Source organism: Cynoglossus semilaevis, chromosome 15, assembly GCF_000523025.1.
Source record: "Cynoglossus semilaevis isolate Cse_v1.0 chromosome 15, Cse_v1.0, whole genome shotgun sequence".
NCBI lineage: Eukaryota > Metazoa > Chordata > Actinopteri > Pleuronectiformes > Cynoglossidae > Cynoglossus > Cynoglossus semilaevis.
This window is the reverse complement of record NC_024321.1, coordinates 17,776,848-17,793,723: the sequence shown is the minus strand read 5'-3', so window position 1 is coordinate 17,793,723 and position 16,876 is coordinate 17,776,848. Positions and strand designations below refer to the sequence as shown.

General features: G+C 43.5%; 3 protein-coding genes across 3 annotated transcripts in view; 1 reads left to right on the top strand and 2 right to left on the bottom strand.

The window, feature by feature from the left end:
• Positions 1–2,170: 2,170 nt before the first annotated feature.
• asb12b (ankyrin repeat and SOCS box-containing 12b) lies at positions 2,171–6,779 on the bottom strand. Its single transcript, XM_008327562.3, has 5 exons — positions 6,673–6,779; positions 5,247–5,884; positions 3,859–4,187; positions 2,900–3,428; positions 2,171–2,808 (listed from the first exon to the last, which is right to left on the bottom strand). Exons 3-5 carry the CDS (start codon positions 4,147–4,149, stop codon positions 2,660–2,662), a joined length of 969 nt encoding a protein of 322 aa, XP_008325784.1. The 5' UTR covers positions 4,150–4,187; positions 5,247–5,884; positions 6,673–6,779; the 3' UTR covers positions 2,171–2,659.
• Positions 6,780–8,316: 1,537 nt separating this feature from the next.
• On the bottom strand, positions 8,317–10,256 carry LOC103391366 (zinc finger C4H2 domain-containing protein). Its single transcript, XM_008327603.3, has 2 exons — positions 9,486–10,256; positions 8,317–9,008 (listed from the first exon to the last, which is right to left on the bottom strand). Exons 1-2 carry the CDS (start codon positions 9,702–9,704, stop codon positions 8,895–8,897), a joined length of 333 nt encoding a protein of 110 aa, XP_008325825.1. The 5' UTR covers positions 9,705–10,256; the 3' UTR covers positions 8,317–8,894.
• Positions 10,257–12,358: 2,102 nt separating this feature from the next.
• LOC103391367 (fibroblast growth factor receptor 2-like) overlaps positions 12,359–16,876 on the top strand; it is a gene marked incomplete at its 5' end in the record, with an annotated part of 17,667 nt that continues 13,149 nt past the window's right edge. The window contains 4 exon segments of the mRNA XM_017039430.2: positions 12,359–12,568; positions 13,827–13,971; positions 15,550–15,743; positions 16,450–16,589. Coding sequence (XP_016894919.2) covers positions 12,359–12,568; positions 13,827–13,971; positions 15,550–15,743; positions 16,450–16,589 — 689 coding nt within the window.

Genomic DNA, 16,876 nt, shown 5'->3' with positions numbered 1-16,876 from the left:
CATGTCGTAGTTTTTTTATTTATAGTGGAGTCAAAGAGCGAAGTGTTGAGTGAACGGGCAGGTGTGACGAGTCCTTCTTTACTCTCTTTGTCGCGGTCCACGCTGCTGGTTACTGACGCCTGACACTGCTGAGGCCAAAACGGGTAAAAAAAAAAAAATTAAAAAAACAGACAAACAAACAAACAGGAAAATTGTTCAGTGTTTCCAAAGATTTGTGATCCAGATAATGAATCAACGTTGAATTCCTCGGGACTGGGATGAAAACACACACACACACACACGCAGAGGCAGTGCACTTCATGTCATGTTTTTTTTTTTTTTCTTTTGGCATATAATGAATTTATAAAAAAAAAAAAACAACGTTATTAATTAATACCTTGTATTTATTGAATGCAGTATTATGAATTGGTTTTGGCCGCGTTGTTCAAATGATGTATATATGGGTTTTATATTTATATACAAATATTTAGTTGTACCTAATACTGCAAGTACATCGCTGTGTGCAATTGTTTGTTTGTTTTTTTCCTTCTTTACGGTCATTACAACGACAGAACACACACACACACACACACCTGGTTGGAATCCTGTTTCTTTTTGTTTCCTGTTTCTTTTCTCCGGTAAATTCTTCCGCCGCTGTTTAATCCGTCTGGAATGCGTCTCCTATTGGTCGGTCTCTTATTGGTCGGTGCAGCTCAAGCTTTCGATCGCCCCCGTTTGTCAGCGTGGTTTGGAGCGACGAGGCGGACGGACGACGGACGTCCCACTCCGAAGTAACTATCATTGTATTATACCATCTGGTTTGAGGTTTGAAATATTTTTGCCTTTTACGGAACAGTTCGCAGTTTCATCTCCAGTCCTCTGTCCACATCCGCTGACCTTTGACCTCTTCTCCTTTTGTTGCTGAACCTTCTGTTCTATTATTTGTTGTAGAAATGGAAAAAACCTTAAAATAATGCCTATTAAATCCAGAAACTGTGAATGGGAGCGTGGAGATTTCAGCTGTATGTATTATATGTTTTGATGTAATCAGACGCACTGGGAATATGTTGTATTTCGCTGTAAAAAAAAAAAAAATGAATTCATATCTGCTATAGCTGTACTTTTGTTGAAAATAAAATCCTCTACAGAATCGTGTGTCACGATGTCCCAGTGTAAAGGCGGGGGGGGGGCAGCATTGTGCTGCGTTTCCTGTATGATCTCACTTCCTGTTTGTTAGGCCCATTCCTAAGAGCTGACGCACCGTGTTCCTGTCAGCTTTTATTATAACGTTATACACTCGGCCAGTCTGTGTACCTGGGTCAACAGTATATATGTATAGATATATTTATACACACTGTATATCTATAACTATATGTGTGTCTCATATATGTGTGTATAAAAGTGTGAATGATATGTATGTACACATACGTACAGTGAAAATGTACACAAATGTGTGTACATTTTATATGTACATATATTTATGTATATATGTGTAAATTTTGACTGTATTTATATGTACATATATTTATGTATATATGTGTAAATGTTGACTGTATTTATGTGTACATATATGTGGGTACATCTTTTGACAAGTTCTACAAAATGTAGAATTTTGGGAACTTTCTCATTGGTGTAACATGTCTCAACTCTTAGAAATATATATCATATATTTATAATATATATTTATATATATTATAAATATATATATTATATTACTTCAAAACATGTCCACTAACGAAGAAGGAAGAAGCTGCGTTGGTGAGTTTTACTCCATCAGTAAGTGATTGTAATCACACTGTCCCTTTAAGGGTGGTGAACCCCATGTTGAAGACCTCCCGTTAAAACCATATGTACTTGTTTGTTGTTGTTTTATCATGACGTCATGAGAACCTGGTCAACGGTGTGTAAACTGTGTAAATATATATATATATTTCTGTTTGACCACCTGTGTTAAAATGTGTTGTTATTGTCCACAGTGACTCCATGTCCACAGCGTCGCGGTGCCACTGAGCTTATTGTGCTGCGTTTCCTCTGCTGTGACGTCATTTCCTTCTCCCGGCCCCCATTCCCATGAGCTGACTAATGTGATACAGAGGGGAAAAAACAGGTACGATGCACCGAGAACACGAGAACCAACAGATCGACTTTCAAACACAAGTCATGACAAAACCGTACCGGAAACGGTGTTCTCTGACGTATTTCCGTCGTTTAATGGTAAGAATAATGACCTTACGCGCTGCTCGGCACAAAGGTTGTTGGTTTTTGATTAATTTTAAACATTTTTTTAAACTTAACCATAAAATGTTTATTTTTAAATGCGTGTTTGTGTGTGAGGTCTGACCGACGGTGGGTAAAGGATAAAGGAGCCAATAAGAATCCTCGAGCTTTGACCAAGTGTGGTCTCTAGTGTTCGTCGGTGGTAATACACCTTCCTAAGTTTGTTTTTTGTTGTTGTTTTTTTAATTAAATTAATGAGTAATCAGGATAAATCATCTTTAAAAAATATGACTAAAAACTTTATTTTCTGGACCATAAAGAAATGTTAACTTACTCTGCACCCCTCCCCGCCCCCCCAACCAACCACCCACAAACACAACACTGAATAATGAAAGACAGTTGACCAGTTCAAACTGGATTGTTCCGTCACAGGTGGTCAGAGCCCTGGTTCAGTTCTGGAGTGTCACAGTGTCAGTTCACAGGTGTCGTGCTTCAGGTAGTTCCTCAGGATCTGAGGAATGTCCAAGCTCTGGATGGCAGGGTCTTTGTCAGTGGACGGGATGTGACCTCGGATGACCAGGCGGCTCTGTGACATCAGCGTTTTGGGACAAACTAGGAAGAAAAAGAAACCAGAGAACAGTATAAGAGAACGTCAGCAGCTGCGGTCAGAGGTTTGTGACGTGTCTGAACGTCAGCGCCTCACCTCGCTCCTTCAGCAGCAGCACCAGAGCCTCGTTCTGTTTTGTGGTCTTGTCGATGATCAGCGTCGGCAGATAAACATCCGCTCCAAAGTCTATGAGAAGCTGGATGTACTCCACGCCGCAGCCGTAGCGGAGACACACCTCCAGGACTGTCTTTGGCTGCTTGATCCTGGCCAGCATCCTCTGGTCGGTGCAGTTGTAGTTCGGGTTGGCGCCCTGCAGGAGGAGCAGTTTGAAGCAGTCCAGATGTCCGTAAACGGCTGAGATGTAAAGCGGGCCCCCGCAGGCCGTGCCACCGGAGGCCCACTCGGGGACCTTGGGTCTGACGTCCACCTCGGCCCCGTACCGCAGCAGCTCCCTCAGCACGTCCACGTCGCCTTCTCGAGCGGCGGTCATCACCGGGGAGCAGTTGTTGTACGGGCTGCCGTTGGGATTGGCTCCCGCCTTCAGCAGAGCCAGCACACAGTCCAGATGTTTCCCACTGACGGCCGTGAACAGAGGCGTCTGGGCCTTGACGTCCAGACAGTCCACCTGGAGGGAAACACAGCAGATGGTTGGACCAGTCACATGGTCCCAGTGAGTCGATGGTAACGTTGTTGTTTAGATCTAAAGTTCCTTCTCTTCTGAGTCAGATTTAGTTTTTTTATTGAAAAATGTCAGACTATCAGATGCTTCAAGTCTGTCGAGGGTTAAACTCATTTTTCTTCTGCTGCTTCGTCTGCTCAGGGTCACGGAAAAGGTCGCAGCCTGTCCTTACGGCCACCAGGTGGCCCTCACCAGTGCATCACGACAACCATTCACACTCACATTCACACCTAAGGTATCAAACTGGTGACCATCTCGGTGTAAGGCAAGAGAACAAACCAAAAACAGCAGGTACCAGTGTAATACCAGTACCAGTACCAGTACCAGTACCAGTACTATCTCACTAACTCCTCCTCCTCCAGATCTGACCCCTCACCTCTGCTCCATGTTCCAACAGGATCTCCAAGCACCTCAGATGACCCTGAGCTGCTGCCGTACGCAGGGGGGTGACCGGGACCCCCCAGCCACTGCGAGCGTTGATGGACTTCCTGTAGTCCTCCCGGGACAGGAGCTCAGAGAGCAGGGCGGCGTCGTCGCTGCTCACGGCGTTGTTCAAGGCCTGGCTCTGCTCCCCGTCCTCGTCCCCCTCCTTAGGCTGCAGCAGGGAGAAGATCTTGGAGATGTCCATCAGACTCATGTTGACGTTGACCGCTCCGACCAGGACCATAGTTCAACACGGGCTACAGCAACTCACTGTCCAATCATCTGTCAGGGAGGAAGAGGAAGAGGAGGAGGAGGTGAGCCACAGGTACGTTACACATTTAATATGGAATATCTGAGGAGGTTCTGAGGTGGTCCAGGTTCTAATGTAGGATGGTCAGAAGAGGACGACTGGACTGGACTGGACTAGATTAGACTGGGTTAGACTGGAGTGGGCTGACTTACTAAGACTAAAGGGTTTTCCAGCAGCGACAGTTGAACAGATTTGAAACACAGTCCACGATACATTGAAGATAAATTTATCTTCTAAACTTCTCAGGATGAGCTGAAGTTGTTTTTTATATATTTTGCTATGAAATATCATGATATTACTAACGCGAGAAAATCATAGTAAACTAAAAACTGATGCAGATACTGGTACTAATAAAAACACAGAATATATTCGGTGGAAATCGATCAGAAACAGGATCAGAAATGACAGCGGTTTTTCTAAAGCACATTTTATACACGACAGAACTCGATGCTAACTGAAGAAAAAAAATAGAGATGGAAGATGGAATTAAAGTAATAAAACAAATGAGTGAGTGCAGATCTCAGTGCTCCACGGGTTTATATTCAGTTTACATTTTCATCCTTGAATTTTGAAGTCTAAAGTGATCTGTGTTTAGTTGAACAAAACACTGATATAACTGCAGGAATTGAAGAAAGACAAACACGAGTATCTTAAACACACAAAGGCAAATTATACACAGTAAATTAATAAAAGTTTTTACATCAGTTTAGTGAAATTAAACCCGCAGGTCGGTTGGAACGTGGAACTGTTTACTCCGGCTACGTTGTTACGATGCTAGGACTCAGTTTTGGTTATATTTGATATATTCAGACTTGGTCTTTGGTTTTTGAAAACAGTGACAAAACAAACAAGTCATAATTTAATCGACGGACATTTCGCTCGCTCCAGTCGTTCACTTGTTCTTAACGTTAACGTAATGCTTTTAATCCTTTCCGCCTCCTTGTCCCGAGACTTTGCTGAGTGGAAACAAAGTTCTCAGGAGTGTCTACAGCAGCAACAGCAACAAGAACCGTGCCTAACCAGACACTTACCTCACCTTGGTGTCGGCTGCTGTTAGTTCCAAAAATACTAATTTGAAAATTGTAGAGGGAAAAAAAAATTCTATTACAAATCACATGAGAGGCAGCGTAAGAAGGTAGGAGAGGAGAGTGTGATGCTCCTACAGGAGCTGTGAAAAGTGCAGTGTGTTGTCTGTGTGTGTGTGCGTGCCTGTGTGTTTATTTTCGTGTATGGAGTCTGGGGGCCTAAATTTAGGCCACAACTTGCATGGCTAAACTTCCATTCTTGGAGAGTGGAAGCTCAGGTTTATAATTAGAAAGGTGATAGAAGTGGAACTCTGTCTGCTGTCACTGATTGTCAGGAGGAAGCAAACCAACACGTCAGAGGGTTTAGACACCAGCCGTGGTGCCTTCAGTGTCGATGTTTCCCAGTGGGACGTTGACACCGACTCATCCATGGGAAATGAACTTATGTGTTCTGTTATCACCCCGTCTCCCTGATTCACACCACGGCAGCCATTTCTGTAAGTGTCAGCTGCGTGACTGTCAGATGCCGCGGTGGAGGAGCAGACCCGGCAGCTGTTCCTCTGCCAAACCCACCCATGTACTGCCCCCTGTGCACGGGGCATCATGGCAGGGGCCAGTAGCAAATGGTTCCGGAGGCCGGATTCCTAGAATTGTTCAAATACACAAAACAGAGAGGAGCGAAGGTCAACTGATGATGTTGTAAGAAGTGACACAGTTCTTACAGCATCAGTTCAACACTGATACTTCAGTGACTCAGACTGGGATGCAAAAAATTAATTATTTTCTGCAAATATTAGTCCCTCAAACAGAGAAATACCCGCGTAAAATTTTCAAAGTTTTCGAGGGAGACTGTGTTAAAAGCCTGCGTTAGCTTGGCGCTAATTAACTGTTACATTGCTTTTACACGCTAAATAAAAACTCAAAGAGCTAAATAATATTAATAATAAAATAATAATTAAGTATATAAATATAAAGAAACAATAGATCATACTGTATATATAGATTTACATGTAGTAAAAAGCAATACAGTTTAATAAATCTAAAAATGATTAAAAAAATATTTTTGAAAATTAAAAAAAATTAAAGTTAGGTTTAAACAAAATGTGTTGTCAAAAAAAAATCCTAAATCCATTTTTACTATTAATAATGTTAATAATTGTTTTTCATAGCGAGCAAAAATTATTTTTGAAAATTTAAAAAAATAAATTAAAGTTAGGTTAAAACAAACTGTGTTGTCTAAAAAACTCCTAAATCCATTTTTACTATTAAAAATGTTAATAATTGTTTTTCATAGCGAGTTAGCATCTCCAGGTAACTGAACCAAACAAACTTTAGCTTTAACATTAGCACATCAGCTACAATCAAATATTTATAAATAAATATTTATAATAAAGGTTATAAAGTTTATTAAACACTGAGAGTTGATCGCTACCTTTTAGTTACGTCGTCGATATTACTTTCATGTTTTATTTTGCTAACGCTGGTTAGTAATAGTAGTAAAAACGACAGTACATTTGTGATCGCACAAGCGACTCCTTCACTACCGATTGTGAACCAGTAGAGGGCAGTAGCGATGCACCAAACGCAGGAAAAGTAGGTGTCGGTCCACAGTAAAAGAAGACGCAGTACAAACAGGGAGAACCATTTTCTCAGATTTTTATTTTTGCCGTACTTTAAAGATATAGTTTCTACTTAAGAGACTGAAACAAAAATTCTGTGTTTTCAGTTTATTTTGTCCTTTATTCTGTCCGTAAAGAAAAACTACTGTTTAATTAACGACTACAGTTTACGGAGTGAATTACACTCCGTGTCTTCATGTTACCGTTGAACTGAATAAAAAAAAAGTAGAACAACACTGAGGTGTAGCTCCTGTAAAATGGAGGAGGAGGAGGAGGCCCTGGCACGTTTCTGCAGGTTGATGATTTCCCGTCTCCGACACAAACGGCAGCAGGAGCAGCAGCAGCCTGATGAGGCGACGGGGGAGAAGACAACAGCCGTGGGCAGAGGCAGAGGGAGGGTGAGGACGGAGGCCGAGGGCGACACAGACAGGAAGCTTCGCCCGGCCCACAGTACACGTCAGGGCGGACTCAAACCCTCCACCGACTTGCTGTGTCGAGGTCTGGAGGTTCAGGCCGTTCCCCTTCAACTCATCTCCACGCTGAGGCTCAGACGGTTGAGGGAGGAGATTGCGCGGGTGAGGAGCCGAACCTGCGTGACTCATTTTTACCATATGAGTGTAATTAACGTTAGAAAAAAAACACATTAATTTCTGCACCGTGCGTGTGTGTGTGTGTGTGTGTGTGTCCTCCGTGGCAGGCTGCAGATGTGGAGCTCCATGATCCCGCTGTGTGCAGAGTGTGTGAGCAGGAACAGGCGTCTGTGGCCTTGAGAACTTTTATCTGGAGGAAGAAGACACAACTGCAGATGAAAACAGCGGAGTTCAGACTAAACACTCAGCCGAGCCACAAAGTGAGAGACTTCAACAGATCTCCTAGATTTCCCCCGTCACACACGCGTTAATGCCACTTTCACCGAGAAGATTATTTTCCGAAGCACATTTCCACGGTGTTAGGAGGCGGATAGGGTTTGTGCAGAATTTCCAAAAAGAAAAAAAAGTCACCTAATGCCCCTGACTAGATTTGGGAGGAACCACTTGGTGAAGATATGCGGGTCACAGCAACCTGGGGTTGCCTTGGCAACCGCTGAGGAACGTGGAGTTGCCCTGGCAACAGATGAAATGAGGGGTCACCCTGACAAAAGCGCTACAGGAACTCATTTAGCAAGACCTTGCTGTCCCTTTCCAGACAGATAGCTGCAGACATGATGGGCACCGTAAAAAATATCATAAAGGGAAATTGTTTCTGTGAAATCAGACATTTTCGCTCTGCTTATTTCACACACGTGCACTAAAACTCCCAACAATTAGCCCACTAACCACCGATCGGCGCTCTGACGGCGGAGCCCATGGTCGCCCCCCCTCACCCTCCCCCCCGCCACTCAGCTGCAGCTGTTTACGTTGGCGCCCGACACCCAGTGTTCAGACTTTGTCCTAGGCATAACCACAACAACACGGTAACAAGGTTAGTACAAAACAGCCATTTATTTTCTTATCACTGTATTAAAGTTACACACACACACATACATACATACACACACACGCGCACCGGAACTCATGTAAACATTAAAACAACACTGTTATTATGTTCAACTGAAGACGTTCAACCTAGAGTTTAATATTGGCACAAAAAAATACACACCGTTTATAAAAGCCATGCATTAGAAATAAGAGGTTACAGTACGATATCTAGGGCATTTAACAACAGCGACATGGACGGGGGGGGGCAATTATATCAGGGGTGTTGTTGGCATTATTGCAGGTACCGACTAAAAACTAAGGGTGGTGTCTCACAGCTACATATATAAACCAGCCAACGTACTAAGAAAAGGAAGTGTTTTTACTGCCACCTGCTTCAGACCGATGTACTGCGTAAGAAGGGAGACAATGTTGGAGTCGTGTTTTTTTTTGTTTTTGTTTTTTTATATACAGTATCTGAGCCGCTGCTGGTGGTGGTGAACGCGGCTGATGTTTGATCAGTGTAACGAAGCAGTTCCCTTTAATAAATCCTACGGCAGCCGACGGCGCAGGAGGAGAACCTATTCGTCTGGCTTCCTCTTGGGTTTCTTCGGGTTGCGAGAGCGGCTCTTGGCTTTGCACAGTGGGCAGATGGGAGCGTTGCGATGAATCTGCTGGTGGCACGACAGGCAGGCCTGCGGAGGGAGAAGTGAACAATTATTTGTTTTGTCTGTGGTCGTGAAGTTGTTCTAAGTCTGTGCTCGTTACTTTAAAACCAAGTTATTTATATATTTTTTATTATTTTGTTAACACGTCTCTGGGAGGTTTCCTGTTTGTACATACGAAGGTAAAACAAGAAAATGAATACAGTTAGGAAAAAGCCAAACTCTTTAGTTTGGTCTGAAGTTTTTATTTCATTTCTCTTTTACTGCTAAATGTATTTTTTAATAGCGTTGGTAGGTGGCGCTGCAGCCAATCACAGCAGTTGATTTAGAATCTGCGCAGACAAACATTGAGAACATGCTAACTTGCTAACCAACAGTTACCACACTGTGACCTTTCTTCTTGCTGTAAGGCAAGAGCACTAACCGCCCTGTCACCATGTGGGCCCCCACCTCATTAATCCCCCCACCCCCCCGACCCTCAGTCCTGAGACCTGTTTGGAGCAGTACCTTCATGGGCGGGGGCTGCTGTCTGAAGGTGGCCGTCTGCCGGGCGTCCTGTTTCCTGGACACCTGCAGCTGCTGTGCTGCGGCAGCGGCTGCAGCAAGGGATTCTGGGATGGGCGGCTCGTGCGGCTCCTTCTGCCACTCTGCTTTCTGCTTCTCAAAATAACTGCGTAGAGTCGGGGAAGAGAACGAGAGGCTGTGATGTCGAACTTCTGATCGCATCACAGTTAATATTATCACTTCTGTGTTGGGCAACGCCGAGGCTGGAGGAGAAGTGTGCGTGTGTGTGTGTGTGTGTGCGTGCGTGGGCAGGGAGGGTTGGGAAAGAAATGTGGCCTTGGACTTAATGCCTGACTGGCTTGTTTTCAGGAATTGAAAAAAAAGTGATATCCCATTTCATTATGCTCTTGTATCTCTGAAAATAGGGATGAGACAGTGAGGACCGTTCACGAGCGTTCGCAGCGTTGACGGCGTGGTTCGCGTTCCCTGGAACACCCAAGCCCCCCCCCCACTGTACTGTGATAGTACAGCCTGGTAGTACTGTAGTAGTATTTAACTTCTCTTCCGCTTGTTTACATTTTGTATTTTGTTTCTGTTTGACTGTATTTAAGCTGCAGTACATCTAGTCTATTGATCATTTATCGATTATTCTAGTCTTGTTTATTAATTGCTTTAGTCTAGAATATCCACTTTTCTTTTGATTATTAGTTTATAGTTTAGAATATTCTAGATTATAGTGTTTTTCCAGTTTGGTTTCATTAATTCATATCAATTAATCTAGTCTTGTTTAAAGGGACATGTAGTTTATTATCCCTGGATCCTTGAATCAGAATTCCGTACCAAACCTCCGTACCCCCCCACCACCACCACCACCCCCGCCCCTACAAGTCTGGCTCCACAGTTACTGCTCATGCAACCTCTTGCTTAATTTTCCTTCATTTTAGTGGGTGGATGGAGGGAGGGAAGGCCAAGACTGAAAGAACAGAGGAGAAGCAGAAACGGTGCCGGCTGCTCTTATCAGTCTCGTTTTGCCCAACTAACCTGCAGGATCAGTCTTTCCAACAAAGAAAAGCCAATGTTTTCTGGTTCAAACTGGTCTTGGACACAGTCAGAACCAAGACGTTAAATGAAAATTAAAGGCAGATATCGGCCTTTTGGCTTAAATCAGCAGCACACATGCAGCCGTGAGGTGTTGTCCTGTTCAAATCTGTTCCTTCACCTGCCTGTGACCTTCAGTTAGCCTGAGTTCATCTGCTGCAGCAGCTAGCAAATTACTCTAAATCCTTATTTTTGTGGGTCACGACACAGCGTGCAAAAGCACATGAAAAACATGACCAGGGCTCTTGGCCTTTTCTGGGTTTTTTTTTTTTTAAATGTCTTTCCAACTACGGGACGAACATTTTCTGTGTCTGCCTTTTGCTCTTCCTCCTTCTCTCCACAAGCAGGTTTTTGTGTATCCAATGGGCCGTAAAAATAACTTGCTTTGTTGCATCTGGTTATGTACACACACACAGCATACATGCACGCACACACACAACCCCCCCCCCCTTCTATTTAGTTGAGAATTGCAGCACTAACTTTTATTGTTCCTGAGTATCTCCATAATCATCATGTGGCCTACATTCTCTCCTCACACACTCACTCTGTCATTTGGTCCACGCTGCAGCAGCTTCAGCCGAGAGACCAGAATCTGTTCAAGTCTTTGGATACAGTTGTCTTAATTGAACTTAAAAAAGTTAGAAGTTCCTCTAGGTTGATTTTCGGGGCAGTTGGGACGGTGAGAGAGGAGGAGATGGAAGAAACAGTGGGGGAGAGAAAGTGAGACAATAAACAAGGCTAGCCCTAGGAATGCGCACAAGGAGGAGGGCAATTTCGAAAGAGAGGAAGGGATTGTGGTAATCATTTGATCTGACAGATTTCAGATAGATGGAGGAGGGAGACCGACGGGCAGACACACAGATGAGGGCGCTGCCTCCACTTTTCTCTACTTTCCATCTGTTGATCCTCTGTGCTTCTCTAACTTGACCTCCTCTTTCTTTCTCCTGGTTTCAGGCCTCCTTCCTAAGCCCAGCCTCTGTCTTTCATCACAAAGCTTCACCCACTGACCATCCCCCTGCGACCCACCCCCGCCCTTACATATGCATTCGCAAAATAAATTCACTTGCACCTACCTTAGGGCTTTGTTTTGGAAAGGAACTAGTTTGCCATAGGCTGAGTGATGTCATTTAGTGTGTGTGTGCGTGCGTGTGTGTGTGTGCGTGCGTGCGTGCGTGGCTGCCTGTGTGGGGGTTGGTGGTCTCCGCTGTGGTTTTGAAGGCTGGGTAGTGTTTTGAAAGAGGGTATTGTTCAACAGGTCTCGCTCTGTTTGGATTCACTGGCCAAATGTTTGCTTGTAGAAGAATGCAGATAGCTGGAGATGTGGGGGTGTCATGGACGGCTTTACTTCAAAACCTGGCACACAGTTAAAGTTAGAATCGGCATAAAGTGTTTGTAAACAAAGAGCACGTAGCCCTCCTGCCAGGGCTGCGATGCACTGGTCCATGAGTTAACAGTGCACAAGTACAGTGTACAGTAGCCTGGTGGTTATCCATGAGACCTTACAGCAACAAGGTCACTGGTTCCCCAGCTCAGACTGCTGAATTCTCTGTGTGCCATTGGCATAATTAAATGCCCTCCCTAATAATTAAAATAATTTGACCTGCCGTCCCATTTCCCTCATTACTCTGGAAACCATTGTAATAGTTAACAATAAATAAAATAAAAATAAATTCCAAAGGTATTTCCAGGACATGCAAGGCAACAAAGGTTTAGGGATCTCCCTTCACAAACACATGGTTTTATGTATGCAAAGTGGAAACACATTTGTATAATAATGATATTCCTCACTCCCCACAGAACGCTCACCTCACCGGCCCATTCTCCAGGCTGGACTCCCAGCCAATACTACTGTTCACGTTGGAGAAGACGCTCGCTTTGTCTGCAAGGTCTACAGTGATGCACAACCTCACATCCAGTGGCTGAAACATATCACTCAGAATGGCAGTGGATATGCCCCAGATGGAAACCCCTATGTTCGCGTGCTAAAAGTAAGTTTCACTGTATTTTCTGTTTAGGTTTTTATTTATTTAAGCCTATCAAATCAAATCAGTGTTTTTCCTTTTTCTGTTTTATTTTCTTGGTTAGTCAGTTTAAGTACATTTCAAAGCTCCCACTGTATATAATAACTAATCTTTCTGTTTCTGTCTACAAGCAGCGATTGGTCATTTACACACTTGTCTTTGGTGGTGGTTCCTGTTGGTTTTTTTCTCCCACAAATCCATTTATAGTAACTCTAGTGTGAGTGCCACGTGTCCACATAGAGACACAGTCACTGTTGCCTCTGTCCAGTTTCTATGCACTTTTTTTTTAAAGCTACGGTGCTTATGCTTGCTTGTCAGTTTTATTATGATTGATCTCATTCTGAAATGTTCAACATGTGTATATGTGGATTGCAGCGTTCAGGCATTAACAGCTCAGATGTCGAGATGCTTCTCCTCACCAACGTGACTCAGGAGGATGCTGGAGAGTATATCTGTAAAGTCTCCAATTATATAGGCGAGGCCAACCAGTCAGGCTGGCTGACTGTCATCCCAGGTAACCCCTGAGACCTCTGACCCCACTACCCAATCCCCCTTAGTCCCCGATGTGGTTTCCTGGGCCTCGTTCCTGACCTGCTGTGCTGTGGTGTGGTGTTCCCACCGGTGGTCTCTTGGTGTTCCTGGGATTCCTAGAACTCCTCTTCCTTCCCTAATGATAGACCTCTTGTGTTTCAGCCTCTCCCCTCACAGCTGACACTGGTGCAGTCATGGAAGCACTGGTCAAAGCTGCACACCTGAACACTGACTTTGTCACAGCCAGCAGTTCATTCTGCTCCAGCTGTGTCAAGATGGTGTCAGGTGTGGCAGTGCAGTGTTTCCATGCTCTCTGTATTTGTTTGTCCTGGACTTTTTTGGAGCAGGTTCTGTTGGTGATGGGAAACATGTTTTTTTTTTTTTTATTGCTTACGTGCTTCATTCTTCTATGTTGTGGTGATGTACTGGTTTCTATTTGGGTCTTGGTTCCTACTCAGCCGCAAAAAGTCTTTTTCTCTAGATGGAAGCTCCACGACGGATGTCGACCAGCGCCTCTTGTTTTTCTCCTGGTGTTGTGGGTCTAACTGGTTTTTTTTCTCTATCTGTTTTCTCTCCTCCCTCCCTCTCTCTCTGTGACCTGTCTTCTCTGTTTTGTTGTCTGGTGTTCCTCCACTCCTGTCTTTGACCCTCTCCTCTTCATCTGCACTACGTTTCTACTCTTGTCCTCTCCCAGACCGCAGGTGTTAACACTACAGATAAGGAGATAGAAGTTCTCTACTTGTCCAATGTAACATTTGAAGATGCTGGGGAGTATACATGCTTGGCGGGTAATTCTATTGGGCTCTCCTATCACACTGCTTGGTTGACGGTGCTTCCAGGTATATACACTTGTATTTTGTTTCTCCTTTCCTTTATTTTGTCTCATTCTTGTCCTCAACTGGACTGAATGTGTCATTTTCTCTCACCTCTGTGGAAGACGATTCCTCCAAACCAGCGCTGCGCTCAAATATCAGATCATTGTTGTGAACCAGCAGTCAACATTTGAGCCAGTATACAGTAACATAAGAGCATAGAATACAGTCTATAAATTTTATCTAGATTGGCCAGCTGTCAGAAACTCTGCAGACAATAAAGTAGCTGGCTGGAGATGTTTTATAACCCTCAGATAAAACTGAAGATTCCAGAGCAGCTATAGAGTAAAGAAGCTGGGGGAGGGTTCGTCTTCCTTTTTTTTTTGTTTTTCTGCCGTAACAAAACCCCTCGGGGAACCTCCTTCAACCCCACACTTTGGTTCTGCATGTCAAAGTGCTCTGTTTTTTCACATGTATTTCACTAATGCATGCAGAACAAAATCTCCAGCCCTTTCCTGGTTCCTGATAATTGCTATCATTTTAGGATCACTATTTCTTCTGGAAATAAAGATCGAAAGATAAAGCTCAACAGTCATGCTTCATGTTGACTTGACTTTCTCAATTATCAGGGCCAAAACTCTTCTGCTTTTTCACTGTAAAATCTCAGTCATATGAATGTTTGTCAATGTGTGTGTTCTCATTTTTCAACTTGTTTTATCCTATTTTAGACCACTGCTGTATGTCTAGTCTGTAATTATGCATACTAAAGGATCAAATACATAGAGCTCAATTTGAGAGCACATGCCAGTTCAGTCTGGGCTACACACATGATCGAGATGGAGAATGTCTGCAAAACTTAACAGGCAAACGGCATCAACCGTCTCCTAATGGTCGGAGAGGATAATAGTTTTGTTTGGTCGGTAAACAGTACAGCGCAGTGATCACAGGCAAGCCATTCTCTGTGGGAGTAATATGTAATATTTATTGCTCTTGATGTTCTCTATGTGCTCCACTGGCGCCATCAGGGCTGTGGTTTCTGCGTGTGCTCCATGGTTTTTGGACCAGCAGATATGAGGCATAGAGTGGAGAAATGTTCTATATGTGGCTCCAACCCCAGCTGGCCAACAGGCTGCACGGCTGGCTGTGCTCCACAACAGCTTTTCTTTTGGTGTGGTGGGCTGTGCATTATAGAACTTTGTGTACATGCACACGCACTTGTACACAAGCATGCATGCACATGCGGATACACGCAAAGTGCTCATTTCCTCCAATGGAGGTTTAGACTTTTTTACCACACCACAAAAGACACTATTCTCCTCGGTTAGTGTTCTGAAGTGAAGCAGAATATTTTCCGTTGACTGAGTATTGTAATATTTCTGCTCAAAGAGAATTTGGCTGCGAGATAAAGAAAGATCATCAGAAAATCATTTGTGTTTAGTTTCTGCCAATCATATGCACATATGAGTCACCACTAGAGCATGTGTGCGCTGAAAAGAAGAATGTGCCCATGTGTCATACATGTGCGACAGTGATCGGTGAAAGTCTTTCTTACATTCCTTTCCTGACATCCTGACGTCTTGCTTCTCCCTATGTTATTCTCCCCAGCCATTGAGCAAACCCCAGGGCCTTTCTCTCCAGATTATGTAGAGATTGCAATATACTGCGCCGGTGTGTTCCTCATCGCCTGCATGGTCGGCATTGTGGTGGTGTGTCGCATGAGGAATACCGCAAAGAAACCAGACTTTGGAGGCCAACCAGCGGTTCACAAGCTGAGCAAGCAGATCCCTCTGCGCCGCCAGGTAACAGAAAGTAGATAAAGAGTTCTAAAGGCATCTAACACCCCTAGAGGAAAGACCCACACACTTCTTTACATGCTGCAAATATAAATAAAAAATACATAATAATACCGTTTTTATTCTTGCAATCTTAAATATTTAAATGACCAATAAATTAAGCTTAAAACACATTTAGAAATAATATAATTTCAGCAACTGAATAAAAAGTATTTGTTCTCTATGTGAGCCATGTTTTCCTCCCTGTACTAAAGTAGCAAAAAGAGTTGGAGGTAATTCTGCGGCGAGCCATAATTCCAGGTAAGACTTTTTCGGAGAGAGGCAGGATGAGATCTGGGGTCAGAGGAGAGCTGAGGTTGTTAATTCATTTACTGAAACTACTCTAATGCTAAACTCTCGACCAGTAGCATCTGTGTTAGTGTCTGGAACCTCCTGTGTGGCGTTATGTTGCAACTACGTACATAATGGCGCCTCCTGTGGCAGTCTGTGTGGGTTACTCAATGACTTATTATGATTATTATTATTATTATTGATAATATTAATATCCATTTTACTATCTCTACCACTAGACAGACTCTTCAGTAATGTACTGCATCAGTTCATTTTACCATTCCAACATTCTCACTTGCACCCAGAATCCTCTAGTGATGTCTTAGAACTTTTGGCCAGTGAACCTAGACTCTGGTGATCAGCCAGTGTTTTTTTTCTATAGGTGTCTGCAGATTCAAGCTCCTCAATGAACTCCAGTACACCTTTGGTACGAATCACAACGCGTCGGAGCTCGGCGCACGATGAACCCATCCCCGAGTATGACCTTCCTGAGGATCCACGCTGGGAGTTTGCTCGAGACAGGTAAGAGTGATTGAAATCTGCGTACGACATTTTAGCTTTTCTGTCAGTATTCATATGTTGAGAAAATGAGTCTTAAAGTATGTATCGTGATTGTTCTGGCTTTGAGGTAAGAATATCAAATATGACCTTGTCCTTGATGCAACTTTCATCATTTTATGAAATGCAAACGCTTCTTTGAAATGCATATCTTTTACCTCATTTCATCAAATAATCAAAAGAGTCTTTTTAGAATAACACATTTAGAATTCATGTCCTCGCTGCAGCAGTTTGACAGAAACTATGACAAC

What these genes read in the sequence shown, in the direction of transcription:
- asb12b (XM_008327562.3), bottom strand. Translation starts at nt 4,149, where the DNA reads ATGGTCCTGGTCGGAGCGGTCAACGTCAACATGAGTCTGATGGACATC. An exon ending in TGTTGGAACATGGAGCAGAG is followed by an intron (nt 3,429 to 3,858) that starts GTGAGGGGTCAG and finishes GTTTCCCTCCAG; the next exon opens with GTGGACTGTCTGGACGTCAA. An exon ending in GCTGCTGCTGAAGGAGCGAG is followed by an intron (nt 2,809 to 2,899) that starts GTGAGGCGCTGA and finishes TTTTCTTCCTAG; the next exon opens with TTTGTCCCAAAACGCTGATG.
- LOC103391366 (XM_008327603.3), bottom strand. Translation starts at nt 9,704, where the DNA reads ATGCGATCAGAAGTTCGACATCACAGCCTCTCGTTCTCTTCCCCGACT. An exon ending in AGCAGCCCCCGCCCATGAAG is followed by an intron (nt 9,009 to 9,485) that starts GTACTGCTCCAA and finishes CTCCCTCCGCAG; the next exon opens with GCCTGCCTGTCGTGCCACCA.